This window comes from Pollicipes pollicipes, unplaced genomic scaffold, assembly GCF_011947565.3.
Source record: "Pollicipes pollicipes isolate AB1234 unplaced genomic scaffold, Ppol_2.1 Scaffold_1272;HRSCAF=1488_pilon_pilon_pilon, whole genome shotgun sequence".
Lineage (NCBI taxonomy): Eukaryota > Metazoa > Arthropoda > Thecostraca > Pollicipedomorpha > Pollicipedidae > Pollicipes > Pollicipes pollicipes.
In genome coordinates, this window is record NW_023595904.1 from 10,931 (window position 1) to 37,332 (window position 26,402).

The 26,402-nt window shown below is 55.2% G+C and overlaps 1 protein-coding gene across 1 annotated transcript; it reads left to right on the top strand.

Annotated features, from left to right (window-relative positions):
• The first annotated feature begins 15,867 nt into the window (after positions 1-15,867).
• LOC119092635 (uncharacterized protein K02A2.6-like) lies at positions 15,868-25,655 on the top strand. The gene is made up of 5 exons (XM_037215634.1): positions 15,868-16,176; positions 16,352-16,459; positions 16,788-17,925; positions 24,913-25,118; positions 25,641-25,655. The coding sequence occupies exons 1-5, from the start codon at positions 15,868-15,870 to the stop codon at positions 25,653-25,655; spliced, it is 1,776 nt and encodes a 591-aa protein (XP_037071529.1).
• The last annotated feature ends 747 nt before the right edge of the window (positions 25,656-26,402 follow it).

The window sequence follows — 26,402 nt, forward strand, 5'->3', positions numbered from 1 at the left end:
TCGCCAACACCAACGTCAACAGAGCACGGCACTGAGACAATGCCACCGCCAGCGTCTTCCTCAAATTTAACATAAGTTGCCCTGGCGGTGCTGCCTTCGCATGCTGCGTTTCAAGGGCTTGTCCAGGTCGAAACGAAAGGCGGTCATTACTTTTACGCTCGCTTCTCTATCTCGCTTCCCAATCAATTTTAATTTACCTATGCCTGTACGTCAGGAGGCCGAGCGAGTGAAAGTCCCAGTTAGAATTTAAGCAGAAGCAATGAATAGCTCCGATTAAAACAGAAACAAAATTAATTTGACAACCAGGACGGTCAATTCCATTACACACCCTGATCACACCCTGATCATCAACTGAAGAAGCCAGCCGGAAAGGCCAGTTCATCACCAAAAGGCTGAGTCGTCACCATTGCTGCCAGTTAAAATCTGCTATAGTAAACCGACCAGACATGGGGGCTACAACCACCGATACGGGCGGAAGGGCAATGACAAGGACAAGGACAAGGACACGGACAAGGGGTGCAAGGGCAAGGGCAACGGCAACGGCAAGGGTAAGGGCAGTGGCGAGGGCAACGGCAACGGCAACGGCAAGGGTAAGGGCAACGGCAACGGCAAGGGCAATGGCGAGGGCAAAGGCAGGGACATGGGCAAGGCAACAATCACCACAATTGACTAAGATCAGAGGCCCTGAAGGGCCAGCCCCCGTCCGGTCGTAAAGTTCATGACTGGCCAGACCCTTCTTTTGTCTCATTGTGGACCATTTCACCGAGAACATTTCCATTCCATGCCAGGCAACGAGGAACTCGACCAACGCAAATGGCTATCTCACTTCCCCGTTCCCGTCCTGTTCTTTTTCAGCAAATGTGTCTCTGGTCGACTAGGAGCCCCTTGCCGACACAGGCTCCCCTGTAAATCACTTTGAGCCTTGATACAGCGAGTCACCTTGTTCCAGGGGTCCCGGTCAACGCAGGAGGCCTTCAGTAACAAATGCGGACACTGGCCATGTCACTGCTCCGTAAATGGAACTCCAGTGTTCAAGCCGACTAAGAGCCAACCGTTCAGCATCGGTGGTCTCGGATTTAGAAGACACCTTTGTCGTTAGGGGGACCCTCTCACATGCGCGACGAGTCCCTTTGGCTGACCTTTGAGGGCACGGCCTCCGCCCCGGGTCGTTCCTCGGCCAGCCCTCAGGGTCCTCCAATCGGGCCCGTGATAATCCCGAAGGTCGCTCAAGGCCTAGCGGAAGATGTGTCCTGCGCCCCCCCCCCCCCCGCCCGCCCCGCCCCCGACCCACCAGCTGGTTACGCCCCTGGATGTGTAGGTAAGTACGAAACTCAATGCTAGTCAGCGAGTCGCTCTTACATCGCAACTCCAAGGTGACTAATGACGTCTGTGTCCCAAACCATTCCTAATGTGATGCTTGTTTGGTTTAACATGCGGTTGTTTTTTAACTGGTGGGCTGAATTTTCTATACTCTGGTGCAAATTCTTGATTTCCCACTATATCTTGGTGGTTTGCTTCACCCATTTGGTGGAGGCTCAGCCACTCTGGTGAGCTTTTCTTTCTAGGCATTTCCTTGGTGTATTTGGTGACGTAAGTAGGTATTATAGTGAGCGACTTCGTAAAATCGGTGGTGAGAACCACTGTATTGACTAATCCGATCGGTAATGAAGTGTTTATTTTGCTTGTGATTCATCAAATCTGGTAGAAGTGGCCATTTTGGTCACTTCCACATCTCCAGGGCGGGGGTACACAGGATGGCGTGTACTGGGCGTAGTAGTATCGGGGTTTTCGGGGGTGTCGACTGCGGCGGTCACTTAATATCCACACCTTTGTCTCCGAAATTCATTCAATCCATCTTCCCCCATCATGTAACATTCCGGAGCTGACATCGTCTCCACGCCAACTCCAGCGCAGCTCTCCTCCAGACCACATTTCGTGTCACGGCGCAGCACCGCGGCCGGCAGGCATCGGGTTCCAACGCGGAGTCGACAGCCGCCGCCCGTCCTCGCCAACTGAGAGCCCAATAGCCATACGAGAGGACCGCTTACAGGACAGCGTCACGTTCCGCCGGCGTGACCCGACGCCGAACGACTCGCTCCAGACAGACCTCCCTACCCCCACCCCACCCCGCCGAATGGGAGCATTCGCTTACAACTGGCTTGTCTGCCGTAAACCCAACGAAGTGGGCTGAACCAGCCGTTCTAGTCGCGCAACAGGTCAGAAACAGGCCACGTTTCACGCCGCGTGTCGTCGGACTGTATCCCACTCGAACTGCATCGCTTTGCATGTCGCAATGGGAACGAAGTGACGGGCGACAGCGCCGATCGCAATTCGCGGCGCCCGTTCCACGTGCGGTCGGGTCCCGGCTGGCACCGCCCCTGCTCTAGAGTGGGGTCGTCCGCGTTTCTGATCGCCGCCCGGCGCCTCACGGCCACCGGCCGCTTGGTGCTGGGATACAGCCACGTGGCACGTCCCGGACCGGACCGGGCCGGGCCGGGCCGCAGACCACCTGCGCAGCACCTGGGCCTGGCGGAGGCGGCAGACGGGGCGGCGCCACGAGCCGCCGCCGGCCACCGGTCACCGGTCATCTGGCTGCCGGTCAGCACGCCGCTGCCGGCCGCGGCCACCTCCTGAGGGCTACAAGGCCCATCCCGCCCCGAGGCTGGCTCCCAAGTTAAGCCGAATCACAACCGCCCATGTAAAGAAAGCAAATATCACGGCACATTACGATATGCGACCTGGTTTCCGCCCACAACGCAGCTGCGCAGCTGCGCAGCAACGCACAACGCAGCAACGCAGCTCTGCAGCGGCCGATCACTGTCACCCGACTGAGGACTCCAGTCCGCAGGCTGCCTACCGTGCGAGCTGTGGCAGTGTACGCCTCAGGATAGACCGTGATCTGTTGACTGACGAGCCTATTCGACTATCCAATGGGTATATAAGGTAAGGTAGGTATATAAGGTAACGACAAAATTCGCCGTTGCTCGAAACGGTACGTTCCCAGGGGACAGGACTTTATTGTGCAGTGTTTGATTACGTTAGCAAGTCGTAATGTGCCGTGATATTTGCTTTCTTTACAACGGCGATTGAGACTCGGCTAACTTGGGAAGCAGCCTCGGGACAAGGTGCCCGACCCCGGGGCGGTGTCGGCACCGGACTCTCCCCCGGACAGTCTCGGCGTCGACAAGACCGGGCTGAGACCAGCCGCAGGATCTGAGCGGCTCCGCCCGCCGCCTGCCGCTACGCGCTCGAATCACACAGGCGGTGCCGACTTCTGAGGGCGTGTTCTGTTTCCAGGCGCCCGCAGAGGCGCGTGGAAGCCCCAAAAACTCGTCCCGCCCTACGAACGCTGGAACCAGGTATGGGATAAAGAGGATCATTTCAGTACGTGGATGGGAGTTGTGTGGTCTACGATTTTTTACTCGACTCACCCTCACCGGTGTTCGCCTGAGCGAGGCCGGGTCCCAGCTGGCCCCGGGCGCGCTGCCCTGACCGCGCGAACCCCTGGAGTTCTGCTCTCATATTCGGCCGACAAAGCATTCCGGAGCCTGATACCGCTACGCCGCAAGGAGCTGACCGTTGTTGATTGATATTGTTGATTGGGATTTCAGGGCGAGCCGACTACTTAGCTCATTTTACGCCCATGACAGCTAAATCACTACATAAGTGCGTAAGCACAAGACTGGTAGCTATGCTCGACGCGCGTTGCCAAGCTCCTCGATATATATGGCTTGTGTGCGCCCTAGTCATCGCAGGCGCATCGATTCCCATACTAGGAACTTGATTGCAGGCTCTGGGAATTCAATTAACACCAGAAATCAACCGCTAGCGATCAGCGCTTGATTCAAGGAGCAATCGTTACAACATGAGCCTCATAACCATCAGGGCCTCTGATCCTGTTATCCAACGCTGGCTGGACGTGCGTTACAGTCCCTGACACCGCCTGTTACAAATGGCGCAGCTGAAACATGGGGGAGGGTGTAAAGTTTCCCGGTCATCCGCTCACAGCGTTCCTTTCCACTCTTAAACACTGCAGGACCCACCCCACTGAGGGACCCCGACCAGGCGTCCAGTACTCGGCCGCGGCGACACGGCAGGAATGGCGGGACATTAGGGGAGACCAGGCGCGCCCGGCCGGCCAGGGCGTCCCCTTCGCGCGCAATTAGTCGCCGATAATTTATGGCCTGCGCCGTCCTCCGGGGTGCCCGACACGAGAGCGCACTGTCAACACGAGCCGAAGGCAGACGGCCGTCCGGTCCGCCACGGTTACCGTGCACCGGGCGCTGCCACACCGGCTTCGGGAGGCGAGGGTGCTCCTGTTAGCGAGCGGCCCGCCTCGATTACCGTGCACCGGGCGCTGCCACACCGGCTTCGGGAGGCGAGGGCGCTCCTGTTAGCGAGCGGCCCGCCTCGATTACCGTGCACCGGGCGCTGCCACACCGGCCTCGGGAGGCGAGGGCGCTCCTGTTAGCCAGCGGACAGCGCGGGGCGGCACCAGCCGGCCGCCACAGGGGTCGGCGGCCCCTGGCGAAAACGACTATTTTCGATGAACAAACGGGTGCAATGTGGACTGGCGGGTACAGGAAGCATCCAGTGAGGGATAACAGACCACAGATATATAAACGCGCGTCCGGGTGGATGGGAGGGTCAATTTGACCCTCCGAAGGTTATCCGGAATGGTTTACGAACGGCGCGGCGTAACCGCGCCAAATTTGTCATGGCCATAGACAACTGGATAGCGGATCGTTTGGTGTCCAAAATTTGGAAGTATCTTGTCAGGTCGCTGACCTATGGCAGGTCAGTCAGGCCATGGATTCAGCAAAGACAATTTCTAGGGAATCGTTCCATCTGACGCAACAACAGAATGTTAGACGAAGCCACACATCTCTGAGATCGCTTCTAAGGCAATACAACAATTGAACGGAGAAATCCCAGTGACCAGCGTCCGGGTATGAAGGTCAGACCAAGGTTAAAACCAACCTGCTTTGCTGCCATAGGGTTTAGCCATGCGGCGTAGTTTTTTATACTCATTTTGAATTTATCAACAGGAACCGAACAATGAATTTTTCATGAACTTCTGAAACGTCGTAATAGGCCACTGACCTAAAATGACCCGGAGCAGCCTTTTGTTTTTAAGGAACATGCTGTCCAGCGTAATCCTGAACGCCTATTCAATGCAAGAATCAAAACACTCTTGCATGATTTTGATCATAACCTGAAAAAGGTCAAACAAGGTCACCGACCTCAAATGAGCGCGTGGCCTTTTGCTCAGAACAGGTGAATAGGTTCTGGGGGACCTTTGGACACCAACCTGAAGGTGGGCCATGCTTGACCTGATTTGACTAGAATGTCATGATCTAGAGACCTCGAATTCTGACAAAAGTGAGTTTGCATACAGGTCAACACACCCAGTGAATTTGGTGTCTCCAGCCCTCTTACTTTCTGAAATCTTAGGAGAGGGTCAAACTGACTTCCGCCCACCCGAGCGGCGGGTATTTAGCTGGTCACCCGAGCGCGTGGCAAATTACCCCGAATGTGCAGTCCTCATACGGCCCCCTTCTCGGCGTATACGTACAACATAGCGGCATACCTGCAACCTGCTACCCTCGTCACCGCCCAATTATCCTCACTCTTCCTTCATTCTGAACCCTCGCGACACTCCCGTTAATCCGACCAGGCTCCGCAACGAGCGAGCTGGTCCACTGAGGCGTGCACCAGTCACGAGTGGGCGTAAGTGCCCGCCATGGTGAGAGCCCCGTTCGAGCGCCCAGCACATATTCTGCACAGGGGTCCCTGTGAAGGCTTACGTTTGGCGGAGGGGACCCTAGGTGCATATAGCTTTGCCCCACCGGCATCCACTATCCTTCACCCCATATCCCTGAAATGGCCATGGCTGGCCGAAAGGGGCTCTAATCCTAACAGCCTACTACCCTCGTACATCTGTTCCAACTGCCCTTGCCAAAGATGGGGCGGCACGCCTGAGGCGAACAGCACCCTGACAAGACGATTGCGTATAGGGCGACGCAGTTACGACCGGAAGACGTAGCGGAGAAACGGGGCGATGCTGACGACTGGGACCAACCCGCCGCCGCACCACGGAACATGGTGCATCCTGCACCGCGAACCCCCGCTCGCTTATGGTGACCGCCTCCACGGCACGACCCCCGAGACGCGGCACGACACTGAACATGACGCGCTGGTGACACTGACACGACCCCCGAGACGCAGCACGACACTGAAAATGACGCGCTGGTGACACTGACACGACCCCCGAGACGCAGCACGACACTGAAAATGACGCGCTGGTGACAGTGCCAGGGTTCCACGGTGCCGACGAATGGATCTCGCGCCTGAATCGACCGGTTGGCAGCGGCCGACGACGGAAAGCATTGCTATGAAACACCATGAATGCTCTAACACACCATACCCCAGCGGGCTCAGCGAAAACAAACTACGCTTTGCTGACGAGCTGTTATGCTGGGTACCAGGGCTCGTCAACCCTCGTTCAGGCGTCTAGTTATGCCAAATAGGTTAAGGTGGGGCTGAGAAACGAAAAATGGCAACAACTACCTTCAAGACATGCGACAAACGTGTTTAAGCCCACATTTGACGTAACTTTCCTCTTAAACTCGGGGACTGGACCTTCTCCCCCCCCCCCCCCCTCACCCCATCCGTACAACTGAATCGGTAGCTACATCTCTGCCCTTGCGATTTGTGTCATTGAAGTTTTACGACGCACACAGCTGCTGGGGCTACATGGCGTCGCCCGCCTCTCACACTGGCAGAAACGGTGGGCACCACGGGGAGGCGCCTCGCCATTTTCACCGCGTCCAACGGAACGGCAAGGGATCCCACCCGTATCTTCCCCAACTCGTGTTTGATGACCTGACCTGAAGCGCTTGACTCCCCGCCCGCGACAACCCAGGAGCAAGCGTGTGAGCCGATTAACTGGCTTCGTACTATGCAAGCGCAGACTGCATAAGCGCAAGAGCACCGTCCATGCGCGAGTGCCTACTGGACTATCTGGACCGACCAAAGCGGTCCCCTCGACCGCAGGGCGAGGGGAGCGAAACTACGCCGGCCGCTGACAGACACCACACGCAGAGTGAGCGGCAACCCGTGCGTAGAACCGGAGACAAACGCTAGCATCAACCACTGGGACCAGTGTCCGGCCCGAGGGCGGCCTGGAGCTCCGGCACCGGCCGTCACGCTACGCTCCGTCGCGTCGCTGCTAGCGGCCCCGGGGAGAGGGCAGGCTGACGGTGGGCGATGGCAGAGGGGCGCCGGAGGCCACACGAGCCGCGACCGGCCTCTCGTTCGCCGGTGACACCGGAGCGCGCCGTTGTGCCGTATCAGCGGCCGCCCGTCGTGAATCACGGCCGCCTGTCAGAGCGGCGCTAGCGACGCCCCGGGGCCCGGCCGGCTCGTTGACGAGCGTGCGTGCCGGTGGTACCGCCACGCCACTCCCAAGCCTCCGCTGGCACGCTCCAGCTCCATAACATCGGTATCCCCCCCGTCTCAATTTCTCAAAGAAACAGAAAGAAACAAATGGCAAGAACTTCGCACTCATTTATTTCTTTGAGTCGTTAAGGAGCGGACACCTTCAACTGTTGTCATAATGAATACTTTGTTATGGGTTTTGAGCTAAGATTGCTTTCGTCATGACACAGCTCTCGGGCTGGTTCACGTATTATTATATTTGGACTGTGCAAACACAGCTGTTTGTGTGACCTGCCATCAGTCCATGTCAGCCCAATGCTGTTGACTGCAAGGATATCAAAGCACCATTTCAACCCTGGTATGTCAAAAAGGCAAATAGCTGCATTGTTGTTCATTGGTTTTCGGTTGCGTCGACTGTGGTGGTCATTTTGCGCCCATAACTATAAGTAGCTGCATTCTGACTCGCCAGTCCATGCCAAGTTTGAATGGCAATGCTGCCCTCAGGTATGCCCTGCTTTGCCACTAACTGTGTAGCATTCATGAGTTATTTCCGTAGCTTAGCTCACTGTTGCAAGCTGCTCATAAATGGATTAGTGTGGGAGTAGGTAATATGTTTCTTGGGCTGCACAAAGTAGATGACATGGTGCTGGGTGGCCCATCTGATCAGACTGTGGCTAGTTTGTGGGTGCAACTGGCCAATACAAGACAATGCTGATTTCCTGCTAGCCATTGCATGGCAGCAAATATTTCGGTGTCACAGGCTCCAGGTGTATCTTAAATGTCATCCTGAATAATGTTCGACAGAACAGCAAGCCGTGGTGCACATTGCAGAATGGGAAGCAGTAGCCTTGCTAGCACTTTTTGCAGCTACTGTCATGAATGGATGGCCTAACATATGTTAATTGAACATCATCTCTGTCATTGCCATGAAGCAGCTTATAGTTTCATTTACCAGTTCACTTTCTTGTCATTCTTGATTGAACACCTGTGATCAAAGAAACCGTCTCTAGCAGAAATATACACTGGAATATGTGTTTATCAATTTTCCTGTTCTGTGCAAATGTCGGTGATCGTGCTCCTTGCAATGCAAAATGTTAACATGTCTCATGTCCCCTAGTAACATTTTCATATAGCACTAACTACGGGACAGATTTGGCAGTGCTGAACACGCAACTCTTGTGTTTTAAGTGATATGACTTGTGCTGTAGCTATAAAGCCTGAGACCCGCACAGACCGTTTTTCCAGAAGAGTCCATCTTCCCCATCGCCCACAAAGCCGTCTCCCGCCCACCATGGCTCTTGTCATTCGCCATCCATACGCAGAGTACCGGCTTTTTTATTCAGTTTGCCTCAAAAGCACAGTTTTCGCCCATTCGCCAAACACATTCACCAAACATCCGTGATACGAACTAAGCGAGATCGAAATATCGACCGTTAATTAGACGTAAATCCGGTCTCGCCCATGTAAACGCACCCCGGAGACAGGTCTAACGTCGCATGATCCGTTCCGATCTTAATTCGAATTACCCTCGGCTACCCATGTTAGCAGGGTACATACTTCAAGAATATGACAGAATAACACGTTACCAACTGACACACTACAACGTAAACGGCTTTCCTTCGACTCACAGATGTACTTTCCGATTTAGTTAGAGCAATGTTAGACTTTTTAGTTAGAGCAATCATGAGCAATGCATTGATATCTGCCAGAGCACAAATCTTGCACCTACCAGACTAAGATGCCCAATAGCAAGCAGCCCGTGTTGCCACCTACGTATACGATAAATAATGTATGGAAATGCGAAAAACTCGAACAAACTTAACCTTCCATTGACGACGAACCGCATTAATTGCCAAGGATGCAACGAACGGTCATAGAAAACCACACAACGAAGCACCTACCACAAACGGCCGCTTACTCACGCGCCACCACTGAGTCGTGGCAATGCAAATAAGAGAACCATTCGCACTTCGGCGTCGGAAACGTATCAACTATTCAGCGGTTTGCGCCCGCCTCCCACCTCAGCTTGGAGGTTGAACATGGCAAAACTCTCCAATTGGTTTTAATGATCCGCCTCCCCGTGACCTCCTCGTGACGTGACTGAAATTCGCCTCATCGCCTCCTCGTGCCTGTCGTCAATTTTGATGTTGTGAAGAGCATATTCTGCTCGCGCTCATGCCCTTCAACAGATTTGTTAACAGTTGGAGGAAGCTGTATAGAGATGGGCATCACGGTCATCACGAAGGGCTTATTAGAATTCATGCAGAACCGTCCTGTGGTTGGATTTTTGGCCGCTTCCTGGTATTCGGAGTACACAAAATCTAATGGCAGCTGGGGATTTAAGTCAAGTTAAATTTGTCACTTTCAGGGTGTGAATTAAACGCCGGTATTTCAGGCTTTAAAAAATATACTTTTAAGTCGAAAACCGTTGCTGTAAATGGCCAAAAAAACGTTCGGAGACAGCCATCTCACTCCGGCAAAAACACCAGGACACCAGAATGACATGCATCCATATCTTTGGCCCGGCAAATTAAGAAGGGTTTATTAGGACAGAACCATCAATGAATTGCAACATAGATTATCATATTTCGCAGTGATATGGGTTGCAGCACATCAAAATCCATGAATACATTGTTTTATTCGCCGGGTCAGCGGAGTGACTGACTCCGATCCCTTTTGGCCGACCTGGACGGGTCTGTCAGGCGTTGCACTAGCCCTGGCTCGGTAAATCGGTTAAGAGTGCTTGCTGCCTGTTTCTATTATTCGGCTGTGACGTGTTGGCCTCATGTGTTAGGAAGGTGGTAGACATGAATGTTTAGCCGCTTTTAAAACCAGTTAGCTGGTGGAGCGTGAGTAGCGTGACCGTGGTGGAGCGTGAGTAGCGTGATCGTGGTTGAGTGTAAGTAGATGGCCGTCTGGGGCACGTTCAGTCGCATTTTTTGTGTACCATTTCTCTCTGGCTGTGCGTATCGTAGTCACCCTCCATGTTGAAGGGTGTTGAAGCCCGGTGTGTAACCAACCACCGTTTTAGAGGGCGGTTACCACACACAGCCTGTCATAAATTGCAAACCCATATATATTATATATATATGCACCTGTGTTTCCTAGTACAGAGCATGAGACCATGTTGTTTCAGTGTACCATGTTTAGCACTGATGTTTCCTTTCATCTTAAGTGCTTTTACATGAATTGCTGTATATGAAAAGTTGTGCTTTTGGTGAGCACCACCCATTGTAGTGCTATTTCTCAAATATAATATAAATAAAATTGTAATGACCGACGGCAATCGGATATTTTTGTACTCCACTTCAGAAAATTTGCACTCTGCTACCAGTTTTTTTTATTGTTTTTTGATTTCCAACACTATTACCGAGCCTATGACCAGCCAGACCGATTTTCGCGCTCGCTGGCAGACGGTCGGCGAAGTCTACACATAACGCTCATTCTGTGCCGAAGGCGCAAACCATTTAACGTGTTTAGTCACTCCCACAATTGTAACGGGACGTTTAAAACGCTGGCAGACATACATGCGCCTGGAGTCCCAAACCATTCGTCCAATACTTTTACGTGCCACCCAGATCATTCCTCCGACAGGAATTAAAATCAACGTTATTTCGCATTGGTTAAATGTACTCGTAACACAGCGGGTTCGTTCCACCACCTCACCGCAGAACGCAACAGCGATTAACAGGACCCCTCTCTCTTTCTCCATCCCGTACTTGGTACTCACCAAGAGAGAGGGCCTCGGTCCAGGGCTGCACCGTGCCGTATGCGTGCACCTCAGCCAACTTGCGCGGGTCGGCCACGTGGACCCGGCCCAGCCGAGGCTTGACCCAGGTCACCGGCTCCGGGGCCAGTGGCGGCGTCAACAGATACAACGGCGGCGAAGGTGACGCCGGCAGCGGCAGCAGCGGCAGCGTCTGCTGCTGCGGCGGCGGCACAGACGGCAGCGACGTCTGCGGCGGCGGGTGCGCCAGCAGCAACGGCATCGACGTCGGCAGCAGCGGCGCGGACGGCAGCATCGGCGGCAGCAGCGGCGCTGACGGTGGGGCGCCGTCCGGGTACACGCTGCGCGGTGGCGCCAAATCAGCATGCCGAACGCCTCGGCACCAGTCACCGCCATCCGACAAGTCCAAATGCCTGGTTGCTTTTCCAGATTTTGTGATGCTGGGAGACTTTCTCTAAAAGTCAACCCGACAGCACGGATAGTTTTGCTCTCAAACGTACTCCACCGCAAGTTCTGATGAACTTCACCGTTTGTTTGAGGTCATTACCAGCGAGCAGTAACAGCTGAACCCATCCATTCACAGCTACTGGACGCCAGCGTGACATCGCGCCCACGCTGAATCGAATCTACGCACATCAAGAAGTGTCATGTGAGCTGTGCGCACGTGGAAGATGCTGGCGTATAACATCTCGTCGCATTGAGTTGGTGCCCAGGTATTTTCTGGGGATGCGTTGATGATGATGATGCTGCTGATGATGATAATGATAACGATGATGATGATTTGGGTTTTGGGGCGCACAGACTACGTTGGTCATATGGCGCCTCTGGGAATGCGTTGAGTTGAGGTCGTTTACGTAATAAATTTGGGTGTTTTAAAGCAGCATGCATATTTTGTAATTTAACGTATCTATTGAAAGCTTCTCTGGAAATGCACGCATACGCAGACATGCACCTCCTATACGTCTGGTGAATTGGTGAATAATCCTACACCCTGTTCTAGCAGTCTGCGGTCCAGGAACTAAAGCTCTGACCTTGAGACGTAGCCATGCGGCCCCGCCATGTACACGGTGCTGTAGTACTGCGGCAGACGGACGTGTCCATGTGAGATCGAGACCATGCCCGGTCCTACGGTGACAACGAAAGCGGCGTTCGTCATCTGAAAGAGCGCGCCGTCAGAGGCGCGAACCAGTACAGGACGCGGGCCGGACACCGTCCGCAGCATCGGGAACACGGGCGAGGACCGACGTTACCTACAGTTTAACACAGACATAGCAAGACAGACGAATGCCACAGGTGCTTCGTCAATACAAAGGGACGCCTCACAAATCACAATCAAATCACAATTAAAGACGGCCGAAGCTGACGCCAGGTCTCCGACGGTTCCCTCAACTAGCGTCAGCACGCACATCAACACGTTAGAGCGGGGATCAGGCGATCCATATCTCGGTCTTGAGTCGCGGGGAGCAGGCATCCGGTGCCGTGAACACCGGCCCCGGACTGAGCCGCTACACAGGCGCTGTATGGCCGCGCTGGCCACGGCGGCCGGAACACCAATTACAACTGCTGTAACACAGACGCAGCCGGCACCAGTCCGCGGTTACTGCAACGATCCGACTCAGAAGTGACTACTAGCCCCCGTCAAGCTGCCAAGCCTTAGAACTCTTAACATATCAAGTGGCTACCCTGTAACCCTTGAGAATTCACTCACCCTCGCCCGTCTCCGCCTCCAAAAGTCGGTGAACGAACAGCGAATGGTTGCCAAGCCAAGTGGCGGAAGCGAGGAAAGCCCACGTGGCGCGCTCGCGCAACAATGCCTGAATGACTTGTCTTCCTTGCCTGTCCTCCGTTTACGGCGATGCCGTAGGCGTGCAAATCACGCAATCTACTCAACGAGCCCGGGGAAGCCATCGGCTTGTGCAGCTCGTCACGCTATTCACATACTCATTTAACACATTTTTCAATTTTTTCAATGATGTAACTAGCACGAGGTTTTCAGAGTGGCTTACCTTAAATTACGAGCATGATCTCACAATACCCCGAGCAGAGCTGTCAATAACTTGGCATATCAGGCACAAGAACACGTGGTCACAGCTCACGCTGCCAGCGTTGGGCCCTTTCCCGAGCCAACGTCGATCGCAAATTCAGATGCCATTTGCGGTTCAGGTGGCCAGCCCACGCCCAAAGTCGGGGGCCTAATCCCTCCCCTCCTCTCCCTATGGCCGTGTGTACGCACACTACAAAACGGACGGCGGTTACGCCACTCCATTTTGGAGAGGGGTTACGCACTGAGCTTCCAAAATGAGGCTGGAAACGTAGAAGACCGACACACCCTCGAAAAATTAAAAATCCTGGATATCCTATAGGCCCCGACTCATTAGCGATGAAGCCAGGTCTCCAAATGGTCTTCTGTGATCGCCAGAACGCCGCCAGTGATGCCCACCCAGCCACGCAGAGCAAGCGTCTAGTTTCGTCGTTAGGGTGCCTTACTGCGCGTCTTCCTTGCCTGTCCTCTTGCTTGCCTGTGCCTTTGTGCCTTGCCTTGCTCACGGACAACACGAAGACAGACAACACGATTCGATTCGATTCCAACATCGATGCCTCATAGTAATTTGCTGGTGTCCACTTAGACCAAACACCTTCACGGTGTATTTTCTCTCCATGTATAACTGGTAGAACGCATGCAACACCACAAAACGTTTTGCTTGAAACAGCGGTACATTTCGCAGTGATTTGCTGGCGCCGGAAAGAGCACGTAGTCACTGTCCACACGTTCCCATGGGAGAAAAGGCTTGGAAATGATGCTGTCATCATGCATTGTTGCAGAATATTCGTTGGTGGTACGTTGCTGCCTCAGTCTACTGATGCCTTATCTAATTTTATCGTCATCACATGCGCACCAGCGGCTTACGCTGCTGACACAGCAGAGAGCATCCTTGCATGTGCATAAGCTAGCATTAGTGGTGGCTTGGCTGGGTATTCGGGAACATGTGAGATATCACAAAGCGTGGGCATTACCATGTCGGCTCTGAGATTGCGTGGACAAATCGGGATGGGGAGGGGGTCAAACAGGAATCTGTCGGTGGGTACGCTGACATGAGCACAACATTTTAAATGAAAAATATAAAAAGCGCGTAGCCCACGGAGAACATCGGAAGCGGAAAAAACCCACGTGTGGAAATTGGACAGACATGACCACAGCTTTGCAGTGTTACACCCGTGTCAAATAGACAAAGACGCATTGCACTTCTGTCATCCGTTGCGCGGCGAAGACAGGCAACACGATCGAAACATTGGCAGGGCGTGTGCTGCAATCTACGATACGTTCCGTCTGATTAGATTCGCTGGCCATAATAAAAAAATGATCGCCAAGCTTTAGATGAAATATGTAAGCATCAATTATCTCAAAGTTTTTCGAATTTTTCGGGAAAATATTTTTGGCTGAAATCCTTGGTGTCCTACGAACCACGATGTTAGAAAGCCAACTGTGCACGACAGTGCAATTCACAAGTGTATTTGTTTAATGTGTTTTCTGTCGTGTCGTGGATTCGGCCTTGCAGATGTCGGCTCCGGGTGGCGCGCTGGTGAGCCCGAGTTTCAGATCTGAGCCCAGAGATGGCGCAGCTGTCTGTGTTTGGTCTCAGCGGCGCGGGCGCCGATGACCGGGGAGCTTGAGTGGGAGTCTCGCGGGGCTCGCGGGAGCGGGAGCGCGCGGGGCGTGGCCGAGATCACGACAGAATACCTGGCGACGAGAAAAGGTTCCACGCATCGTCCCGTGTCGGCAAGGAAGCAAGGCGGCGGCGGCCGATGCCCGGAGTTGGCTGAGTCTCGGCACAGGAGGGAGGTCAAGTTGGACTCCTGGCCCTGGGAGGCAGTGACTGGAGGACCTGCAGTGACGGGACTGGCTGGTGTGCGAGGCGCGGACGGTGAGCCGGCGGGGCGGCGCCCGGGACAGTGCCGAGTGAGGGGCTGAGACTGAGGCGGGCCGTGACTTGGGGGGGGCCATGATCGCTGCTGTGGCCAGTGAACGCTTTGGCGGTGCAGTGGGTGTATGGTTTTTTCTGCGTGGTTTCGTGCGCTGGCCGGCCGGCGGACTCGCTGGGGACTCGACGTCGAACGGCGGCCAGGGGCGGACGGGCCACGTGGGGCCAGGGAAAGGCGGCCATCCTGGGTCGGCGGGTGCGGGGCTGTTGCGCGTGCGCTCCACCAGGTGGCGCGCGGATCGCCGGCTCGGCCAATCGGATCGCTGGGCGGGGCGCTGCACCAGGAGACGCACGGGTCGTCAGACCGACCAATGACAGCGCCGGGCGGCGAGCTGGCAGCCGCGGCCAGCTGATCAGACCAGCTGAGTGAGCGCGGCGAGCGGCGCACTCGGCGCAGAACGTAAACAATCACTGAGTGGGCGATTGGGCCAGAATGGCGGGGCTGAGTCTGCCCTCCCTGGTGCGGTTCCAGGCCGGCAGTGACTGACAGCTGAATGAGGGGTATTGGAGTGTACCTCTCTGCTCGGGATTTCGGAGGAGGGAAGGAAGACAGCGGTGCTTTTACATCTGCTTGGCCTTGAGTTCCAAGCTGTGTACGAGAAGCTGCCGGCACCGTGTGCTGTGCCAGGGGCGTTTGATACCTGTGTGGCGAAACTCAAGGCGCGCCTGACTTGGGGGCGGAGCGTCGTCGCCGACCGCCTCGCCTTCCAGCGGCTGCGGATGGGGTCGGAGGAGGGCTTCGATCAGTTCCTGGGCCAGCTGAGGCAGGCGGCGGCCCGGTGCCAGTTCGGCCAGCTGGACGACGCGCTCCGTGATCAGCTGATCGCTGGCTGTGCTCCTCGGCTACAGGAGCGGGTCCCGCAGCGGGCGGCGGAGCCTGATGCTGAAGGCCTGACGCTCCAGCATGTCGTCACCATAGAGCACGGACCTGACGGTGCGTTATGGGCCACCATAGCGGAAGGCCTGACGCTCCAGGATGTCATCACCATAGCGCACGCCGCGGAGCGCACGGACCGCTTCATCAGCGAGGTGAGGAGGGGGAGCAGTCAGCAGCTGAAGTCCGGGACCAAGTTCACGCGGTGGAACGGCGGCGGCCGGGCCCTGGGAGACAGAGCCAGGGGGAGGGGGTGGGGGGAAGGGTGGTCAGTGCTGCACCAAGTGTGATCAGGCTGGGCACTGGCAGCGGGACTGCCCTGACCCTCAGAAGGAGCGGGGCACCCCCAAGGGCTCGGAGAGGGCCAAGGGTCCTCGATGCTACCGGTGCGGGCAGCGGGGACACCTCAAGCGCGTCTGCCGGCAGCGGCCGGAAGCGGTGAGGGTGGTGGGCGAGCGGGGTGAGGTTGCCTACCCCGAGATGCTACACATCCAGACAGCCGGGCAGAGGGGTACCGCGCCACCGACGGCTGGTCTGCTGGTAAATGGCAAGCGGATGGATGTTGGCTGCAGATGCAGGGCGGAGAGGCCCAGGTGGAGGTGCAGCTTCGGGGTCTGGTGGCTGAACTGACCTTGCTGGTCGCTAACCTCCCGAAGGCGACCAACATCCTGGGCAGGGAGTGGATGAGGTGCCTGAACCTGTCCCCCGGGCTGGTGGGGAAGTGGCGTCGAGTGCAGTAGCCGCAAGCCCTCGGACGCCGCTGGAGCAAGTGCTGGCTGAGCACCAGGAGGAGACAGAGGAGCTGCGGGTGGCCGACACGCTGTCCAGGATGCCGGTGGAGGGTCCGGAGGACGCCCGAGAAGATGCGGAGGAAGAGGATGAGCCACGTAACGGCTGTGTGCTGTTCGTGGAGGACAGCGGACCGGCGCTGACAGCGCGAGACATCGCGGCTGGCACGCGCCGGGACCCGGTGCTGGCGAGGGTTCTGGCGGCCGCCAGATCCGGCTGGGAGGCAGTGGTCGACCCCGAGCTCGTCCCGCACAAGACGAAGGAGGAGGAGAAGCTGTCGACGGAGGCCGGCTGCGTCCTGTGGGGCGGCCGCGTGATCGTGCCGCGATCACTCCGCTCCCAGGTCAAGACGAAGCTGAACAAGGGTCGCCTCGGCCATGCGCGGATGAAGCAGCTGGCTAGGCGTTTCGTCTGGTGGCCGGGCCTGGACATGGAGCTGGAAACCCTGGCCATAGGCTGTGCGGCGTGCGCGGCTAAGCGAGCTGAGCCGCCTCACTCAGTCCGTCACCCCTGGAAGCCAGCTGGCGGACCCTGGCAACGGGTGCATGTGGACTTCGCCGGACCGATCTACGGCAGCAGCTACCTGGTGCTGGTGGACAGTCACACCAAGTGGCTGGAGGTGGTGGTGGCAATGAAGTCGACTATAGCTGGGCGGACGGTGGCTGTTCTACGGGACGTCTTCGCACGACTGGGCCTGCCGCTGCAGGTGGTAAGCGACAACGGCCCTCAGTTCGTCGGCGAGGAGTTCAGCACCTTCTTGGAAGCCAACGACATCCGGCACACCAGAGTCGCGCCGTACCATCCAGCCTCAAACAGGTTGGCGGAGCGGGCGGTCGGCACGTTCAAGAACGGCCTGAAGGCGGCGATGGAGGCGGGCAGCGCTGCTGAGCGAGCGCTGGCGACGTTCCTGCTGGCGTACCGCTCGTCGCCTCACGCCGTGACCGGGCGCACTCCAGCGGAGATGATGTGCGGCAGAGGCCTGCGGACCCGTCTCAATCCGCTCATCCCGAGTGCTGATGCCACTCTGCACGTGGCGTGGGAGCAGCAACAGCAGTCTGCAGGAGAACGAGTCCGCGAGTTCCGGATCGGCGGCCCGGTGTGGACGCGCGCCTACAGTGGAAGACAGAGGTGGATCCGGGGCCGCGTGGTCGCGCGGCCCGGACCTGTCTCGTACGAGGTCGACGTGGGACATGCAGTCTGGTCACTTCTCGTCGATCAGCTCTGGGCGGCGGGTGCTGAGGACCTAATGGTGACATTGCGCAGTCGTCGTCTTCTTTGTGGCTACAGAAGCGGGGGTGGCTTGATGCGATGATGTGTCATGATGGTGTTTGATGGTGCATGTGATGGTTTTGATGATGTGTGTGCCTGAGGATGGGAAACTGTATGCCGTGCTAGGTGCAGTCTCCTTTTTGGCCGTTTAAATCACTTGTAAAGCTTGTGAATATTGTTTTATTGTGTTTGTGGGAAGTCGTTTGGACGGAATGTGTTATGTCTGATTTAAACGGGACGCGTCTAAACTGTCGTCGTCTCGTGTTTGCTGAGATGTGTTCCGTCGATCTGAATACAATTGCATGGCGTGTTGAAGCTGACAATCTCGTCCATATCACCGTCCGTGATTTGTAGGTCCTGGAGTGTTTAGCCGGGATTCTTGTACGCGCACCACCGCACCTTTGCCATGAGAAGTCAATGACGTCCGGTACAGCGCACCATCTCATAGGCTAGGCCATTGAAATAGTGCAGCCGACGGGGCTCCAAGAAATGATAGGTGTCAGGTGACGTAGCGCGAGGCCTGTCTGCCCCAATTTGGATCCTACGCAGTGAGTATTCTCGTGGGATCATCCGGGATTCCGGTGTTACGTCGTTCTTCATACAAGTTACGACATGGAATGCACTAGAAGTACCTATGGGCATCTGTATAATGAACATGACTCAAGTTCTGTCGTTTTCAGAACGGATATCCAGGCACGTGTGCAGTGGCTAATAATTTCTAGTGGTCATAGATTCCCATCAGAGCTCCAGTTTCGCCAAACCTGTTGAAAGAAACGGTGAGCACAGGATTGGCGAGCCTGAGACACGGTAAACAGGGTGTTCGAATATACTAAATGAATGCAACTGAGTCTAAATCTAGGCCTAAATGCCCGTGTTCTCCATTGGTACATCACTTATTCGATCTCTCGTTATGTGTGTACCTTGCGTACATTTACAAGAGCACATTTAGGTTCTTATACACTCATGTTTTCCTGTGGTATCTAAGGACTGAGTGGCAAAAGAGAGTCAGGAATTGGGAATGAGTTTGAAAGTATTGCATCTTTTGTGATCATTCGAGGGGGCCTGCGTTCCGCGGGTTTTTTCTTAGCATCAGGTGCTATTTTGTATGGATCCTCGTCTTTGCGGTAGATTAAGGTGGAAGGGGGAAAAGGAGAAGGGGGCGGGGCGTAAGCCCGTGAGCTCAGCTGCGATTTGTCCGCGACCCGAGAGGTTGGGACCCTCAACGAGATGCCATCGTAAGCCTTGTGGTCATCTTATGATCATTGGAGGGCTCTGTTGACGCCCAAACGACTTACAAAAAGTACTGCATAGAAACAGTAGAATGAAGCAAGCATAATATATTTGGGGAAGTTTCGCTGCATTTTCATCATTTGCGTTCAATGTATGCTCGACAATGAAGGTTTTAGTGGCCTGGGCTTTGCTGCCCCAAAGCACAGCTGCAAAGCAAAGCACAGCAAACAAACTTGCCGCCAAGGTTGTTGTTGTTCTTGAAAGCTAGCTGTAGAGCTACAGAAAATATAAATGTGTATTCGAAATGATATTATGAATCGATTTCTCGTGGTCCCTGATATTTCGTAAGATAGAACATTTCCGCTAAAACATCGGCAGATGGGCCATTTTGATCAGCACTATTTTTAACACCCCTGACAGCAGTTGCTAGGATACGCATGAACGACGAAAAAAATGCGGCGCGGGCGTCAGAGGCGGTGGGTGCGCGCGGGGGTCATCATCGCAGCTTGAGAAATTGGTTGAGCGTTGTCGAGGCTTTCGAGATCGTGTTCCAACAAGTGATGGACCAAGGCATGGACCGAGACATTGGCATCGTGGACCGCCCCACAAAGCTCCTGCTGTGAAAGTTCCGCGCTGGACAAGCGAATTGCTCCGAAGGTAGTGATGACGCGCATCCATCTACACCTCAGATGGCTTAATCAGGCTGAGGCTGAGCGAGCCGCTGCCAGACGCGCAGCTAAACAGGTGCGACATCAGGTGGACAGCGCGAAGTGAACATCGTTGTGCTTATGTGAGCTCCGCCCCCCCCCCCCCCTCCCGCCCTGTTTATTTTGGGTCCTCGCCAAGCGTGCACAATGAAGTGTATGCTGGGCGCAAAAATTATCCGCCCGCCCCCATCCCTCCTGTTTCTTTGGGTCCTCGCCAAGTGTGCACAGTGAAATGTATGCTGGGCGCAAGAATCGTTTTAGTAAAATACGGCGAATTATGAGTCATACGTGTGTTCAATAACTTGGCTGCATGGCGTGACGGATATGATATTGATTAGCGCCACGCACCACGACCTTCGGAGGCTTCGTGGCACAGTTGAAGAAATGTGCAACGTCCACAATGTCCTATGTTCTACCAGGCAGCGTACCACTTCCGTCGTCTCAAACTGCCTCAATCGCACACCAGTGCAACCTAGCGCGTTATTATGTATAGTGCCTGGGCTCAACGCGGCAGGTCGGATGATGATCCTGGTGCCGCTCAGTTCTTCCTTTGGCAGTGGGTGCATCTTGCCCAGGTTCGCTAACCTGCATTTAAGCAGCTGTAGGCTGGCCAACTTCAATGCGTCGCCATAGACTCAATGTTTGGCATCCTCAGCAGATGGGAGTGCCATGGCAGATGGGCTCGTGGTTCCTAGGCCTATGTTCGCTGTTCTACAACAGGCGTGACAAAGATCCCTTTCATATTTCCTCATAGTACTTCTTGAAGTGCCCTGTGGTGATCACCAGATGCATTTGTTAGAAGGTGCACCGGTGTAGCAGAGGCGGAGGTAATGCAGCCGGCGCTGTGATGCCAGGTTGCGACTTTGTGACGTCACTGTAGTGGTGAACGAAAAGTGCCCGAAATATCCCCGGATGATCATACCTTATTACATGGCCTTGGGTGCGCGGGGCTGGTGCGCGAGAAAGGAGCAGTGCGTTCGGATTCTGGAAACTGCTGCTGGCCGCGCGCACGCGTGCCAGACGCCTTGAGGAAGCCTTCTCGCTTGTCCCCTAGCTCAGCACGTAAACACTGTAGGGTTTGATTGTTTAGTGTTGCTCGGTGAACTTCTGTTCAGTCAACCGTGTGTCACCATGTGGACGTGGCTGATACACATTGGAGCTATCGTCGCGGTCGTCACACCAGGTGAGCAGAGCACGGCACAGTCTCCATGGTTCACGCGGCGTCAGGCCAGCGACCAACACTGAGCCGTGGCCCACGGTTGGACGAAAATGATGACGCTTCTGAAAGAACTACATTTGAACGCTTCAAGACATTGCATCGTACGTTTAGAAGGTAGTCCGAGCGAATATTTCACATGTGGGTAATCTGGTGGTGGGACTGGAAAAGTCAAGGTAGAGTCTCTTTTTGAAACTGCAAAACTGCAACTTCATCTACTTCGTAAAAAACTGCAACTTATGCAACCGCAACTTCGGCCGCCGAAAACCTTGCTCCCGAGATTACGGGCGCGCAGGCTGAAACCTCTCGATGTGATTTGTTTCACAAGCTGTCTCAGTAGAACAATGAACGTTCTCAGGCAAACATGGGAGGACCTTGTTCATTTTTTTCAACTAATTTCGACCCACCGTTTTCAACACTAATAAGGCGCCTTACTTCTTTCCGGGCAATATGCCGCCTTGAGTAGAACAGTAGGGGCACATCATCGTCCTCGGTCAAGAGCTGAAGGCCACTCCATCCTACCGCGTCTCCCAGCTGACATTCGGACTGCGCTGGGTGGGATTCCCCGGCATCATATTGGCCCTCTCCCTGACGCGAGACGCCTCCTGACCCACGCAGTTGGCCCCGGGTCCGGTCCCGACCTCTCAATGACGCAACAAGGTTCTGGTCACCACGGGTGGTCCAATATTTGACACATAGACTTTAATTCGGCTGACCTGGCTCATGCTGGAGTTGGGTTGGAGAGCTGGAGGACCCACCATTCGGTACGGGAGCCCTGACGGGCACAGGGCCCTTCCATTGTCTCAATGTGAACACGCATCGTAAGTTATTATGTTCCTTACACTGTCAGAGGGCCCGACCGACGCAAGAGGCCCTCTGGCATTCAAGGCCCGTCCCCGTTCTTGTTCAGCAAATTCTCCCCTGGTCGACTGGAGGCGCCTTGTTAACACAGAATACCCTGCTAGGCACTGAAGGCCCCTGACCGATACAAGGGAAACAGGCCTCAGGGTTCACACTGGCAGCCAAGTGTTTGGTGTTGGTGGTCTCCAGTCGGCTTAGACGCCTGTATTAGTTTAGGGGGTCCTCAAACGGTGCAGGAGGCCTCATGGCTGACATTCCAGGTCACGATCCTACGTGCCGCGATGCTTTATGTGACGTGCAGCCAATGACAGGGAGCTGGCGCTGGGGTGCCGGCCCTGTGGGTGGGAGCCCCTGAATACGACCTCCGGCCGGCCTTTCGGGCCCTTCAGGCCCTCCAAACGCGCCCTTAATAGTAAGTCCCGAGGGGTCTCTTGGGACCTACGGTACGGTGCCCTGGGAACCCAAGGCACGTGCCCCTTGTGCCCCCCCCCCTCCCCCTGCCTGTGCTACTACGATCTTGCAACCCATTGAAGTACGAACGTGCCGACTTTCTTGTAGCCATTCAACGGATACGGTATTTTCCTTGATCGTGGCCATGGTTGTTCATGTAACTGTAATTACGTGGCCTGTGCACGAATCTTGGCATGGTCAGTTCCTTAAAGCTAGTCTGTTTGTCAAAGCTGGTTTGTGTTATCAGTGCTGGCCCCACCAAGTGTGCGGAACCTCGGGCTTTACCTTGAAAGGGGGACTGCTGAGACGCGGCCTCCGGTGACCACACGCCGCCTTGTCGTGCGATGCCAAACAAGCCAAAGGGGTCAAACTGTCGATCAACGGATGCCATCGTTACCGGCGTGCTTACCACGTGCTTCCCAAACGTGCTTCCCAATAGTTATTGTTTGGTTACGTCATCGTTATTATTTTGTATCTTCCACAACTTTGATTGAGGGCCAATTGACCGCCGGTATACCTGGAAATCTTGCTCACGAACACCAGATTTGAACGACTGGACAATAACAGTTTTCTTGGTCAGAACCGAGGCTAACCATTCCCCTGCGCGGCCGTTCAGTACCGAGGCCAACCACTCCTGCACGGCCGTTCGGTACCGAGGCTAACCATTCCTCTTGCACGGCCCCTCAGTACCGAGTCTAACCACTCCCCCTGTACGGCCCCTCAGTACCGAGTCTAACCACTCCCCCTGCACGGCCGCCCAGTACCGAGGCTAAACACTCCCCCTGCACGGCCGCTCAGTACTGAGGCTAACCCACCCCCCCCCCCCCTGCACGGCCGCCCAGTACCGAGGCTAACCACTCCCCCTGCACGGCCGCTCAGTACCGAGGCTAACCCCCCCCCCCCCCCCTCTGCACGGCCGCCCAGTACCGAGGCTAACCACTCCCCCTGCACGGCCGCTCAGTACCGAGGCTAACCACCCCGGCCAACGGCCAGTCAGGCTCGTCACTGGCTCTCCGGGCTGAGAACGTTGGAATGTTGCCAGCACTTCTAGATCCCTGTAAGCGATGCTGTCAGGATGTGCTCCTGGCATTGTACGGCCTTATATTCTGCACAGGAGCCAGTGATTCAGGTGGCTGTTGGCTTGCACAGCTGCTATTCGCCGCTCTCTGCCGGCGTAATTCTCAACCCGTGACATCACCCACTAATCGGCTATAAAGTGGGTACAGAAGCTGTTTTGTTGTGCAAATATGCAGCTTTGGTGTCATTTTCTCCTTTGATATATTTGCATCAGCAAACGATCTGTTGGCACTAGCTGGGGAATCAGCGTGGGCCGTATGGTTTTTGTAGTAACCTCTGTTGAGACCGAACGTGTGCTGCGCCACCGCTGTGCAATCGCGACTGAGTTGGCGCGTTTTCGCGCCGTCCGGGTAGGCAATTGAAACCTGAGCTGACGCGGGTATCAGCAGGCGCTGATTTGCTGTGACAACCGCAAACGGAGGGGTCCTTTCCCCGCCAACCCGCGTATGATTCATTGCGACTTGGGTCTGGAACTGAAAATGGCCTCACTTACGTATTTGCGGTGTTACTGTCGCGGCCGCGGAGGCTGACCGGGCGCGATCGAGCTGGAGTCTGGCGCTATTCGGCCGGACCGTTGAACAGCCGCAATTGACTCACAGTTTGACCAGTAATCAGGGGCATTGTGTCGCCACCGGTTTATGATAGCAAGGATTCGGATAGTCCTGGTGCTGCCGGGAGAAGGGGGGGGGGGGGGGCGGGCCGGCCGGCCGGCTGAACACAACGGGACGCAGCGGTGCGCCGCGTCCCGTTGCGTCTCTGGACGGAACAGGACGGGGCAGTTACTGGAGCTGTTCCCGCTGTCGGGCGGAACAGCTCCAGTATCACTCGCCGCCGGACAGGGCAGGGCAGTCCCGCTGCCCGACAGCACCACACCGTCACCAGTGTCCTGTCCGCCAGTATCCAGTGGCTGCTGGGGACAGGCTTACCATGGGGACACTGTTGGCTACGTGTTCGATATTCGTTCCGTATCAGGTGTCCGTTCAGAGGAGGGTGTGCAATGTTACTACAGCATGAACGCGGATCCCCGGCCAGAGCAATGCTCCTACAGCTTTGATGCAGATCCTCGATCACACATCGCCGTGGTCCGAAATTTTACGTGACGACTGAAGGACGTATGACGGTAAATTCATAGTTGTTCTTTACGGCGCTCATCGCAGTTGTACGGAGTTGCGCAGGAGCAGGCGCGCAGCCAGGGCTGTGGTTGGGGAGGCCTCTGAGCAGGGACACAGATGTGCTAGCACAGGAGAGCGTTTTGTGCCGGTGTCGTGAAGGGCTCTCTCCCGTTGTTGCAGCTGCTGACGGCCTACAGCTGTATAAGGTGCGCATCCCGACCCACGTCAAGCACGGCGAAGACGTGAACCTGGCCTGCCTGTACGACCTGGAGGGCAAGGACCTCTACGCCATCAAGTGGTACAAGGACGGAAAGGAGTTTTATAGATATGAGCCAGCCACGGGACGGCCCAAGAAGAGCTTCCCGCAGCCGGGCATCAAGGTCAATGTGAGTAACTGGCTGTCAGCTGGGCTTCTCTGAGATGTAGCTGCCATGATATGCCATCCTTCAAAGGCTTTCATTTGTCGAAGGCAGGAATTGTAGACAGCCATTAGGCGTAATCCGTATGACATTGGGCACGGCAGTTTTCAATCGAGTGAAAATTGCTAAAAGTGTGCTTGCCGTTGGGCCTGACGCAGACCGGTTGTCGTGCCTTGCTGGACACCTATAGGATGAATATTGGAAAAGGTCGGACAAGAACAGATCAGCGTCAGAGTAATATCCTTGAGAGCCGAAATCTGGACGACGGCCACTACGAAACAAAAACAGCTGTTCCAAGCTTTTAAAGATGTTGGATCTATCGTAAGCTTTCCAAGACGGTACCAACATGGAGATCGTTCGTTCGTCAGAAAGCAGAGAACGTGAATCATGAGATGTCGCGCCTTAACACACACGTCCTTGATTTACGGCCATCACGTTGCGAGAGAAGTGGTTCATATTGATCCGTCAACAGCTGCGCCCGGCTGACAGATCCTCGGTCGGTGACAGCCGTCGTGTTAACACCTTCGCCGATGTGTCATCCAGATGTCATCGAACCTGTCACAAACTCGGCTCGACGCATGCTAATGATGCCGGGGCTGTCAGCCGCGCGGCCCGTGATCCCAAACATAACACCACTCTGCGCTGTCTGTCTCACGTGAATTGACTCTGCCCTCACAACTCTTTCTTTATGTTAGAATGGTTAGAGAGGAAGCCAATTTGGTGTAAAATGTGCAATCCATGGAGGCCATCGGAAGCCATAAGCAGAAGCAAAACGCGTCATTGAAATAGCCGGCAAGTTTTCCTCCAGGAACGTTTTTAGTTTGTCCTCGTGTACTTATTCGTCATTTCATGTGCGCAATGCTTAATGACTTTTCCCCAACGGCCTAAATTCGCTACCGTAAAGTGGGTGATAGGCACACTTATGATGGCGAACAATGAATGCTTATGCAGAAAGTTTTGCCATTTTGTCAGTTTGCCAAACCTAACGACACTTCATGTACTTCGCTCCTGTTTATTCTGCTGTTTGCGCATTATCTTGTTCCATAGAAGGTCTGCGTCTCAAAACGCCAGCGCGTAAGGGCTACGAAATCTCCAGGATCGCTGCCAGGGTTGTATTTCGGTGGCCGAGCCCGGCGGCCGCGGTGGGTGTCGCATGCCGGGGTGGCGGTCGTTCACGCCGCGACTGTCGTTCGCCGCAGCTGGCCGCCTCGAACGAGACGCACGTGCGGCTGCAGCAGACGACTCTGCGCT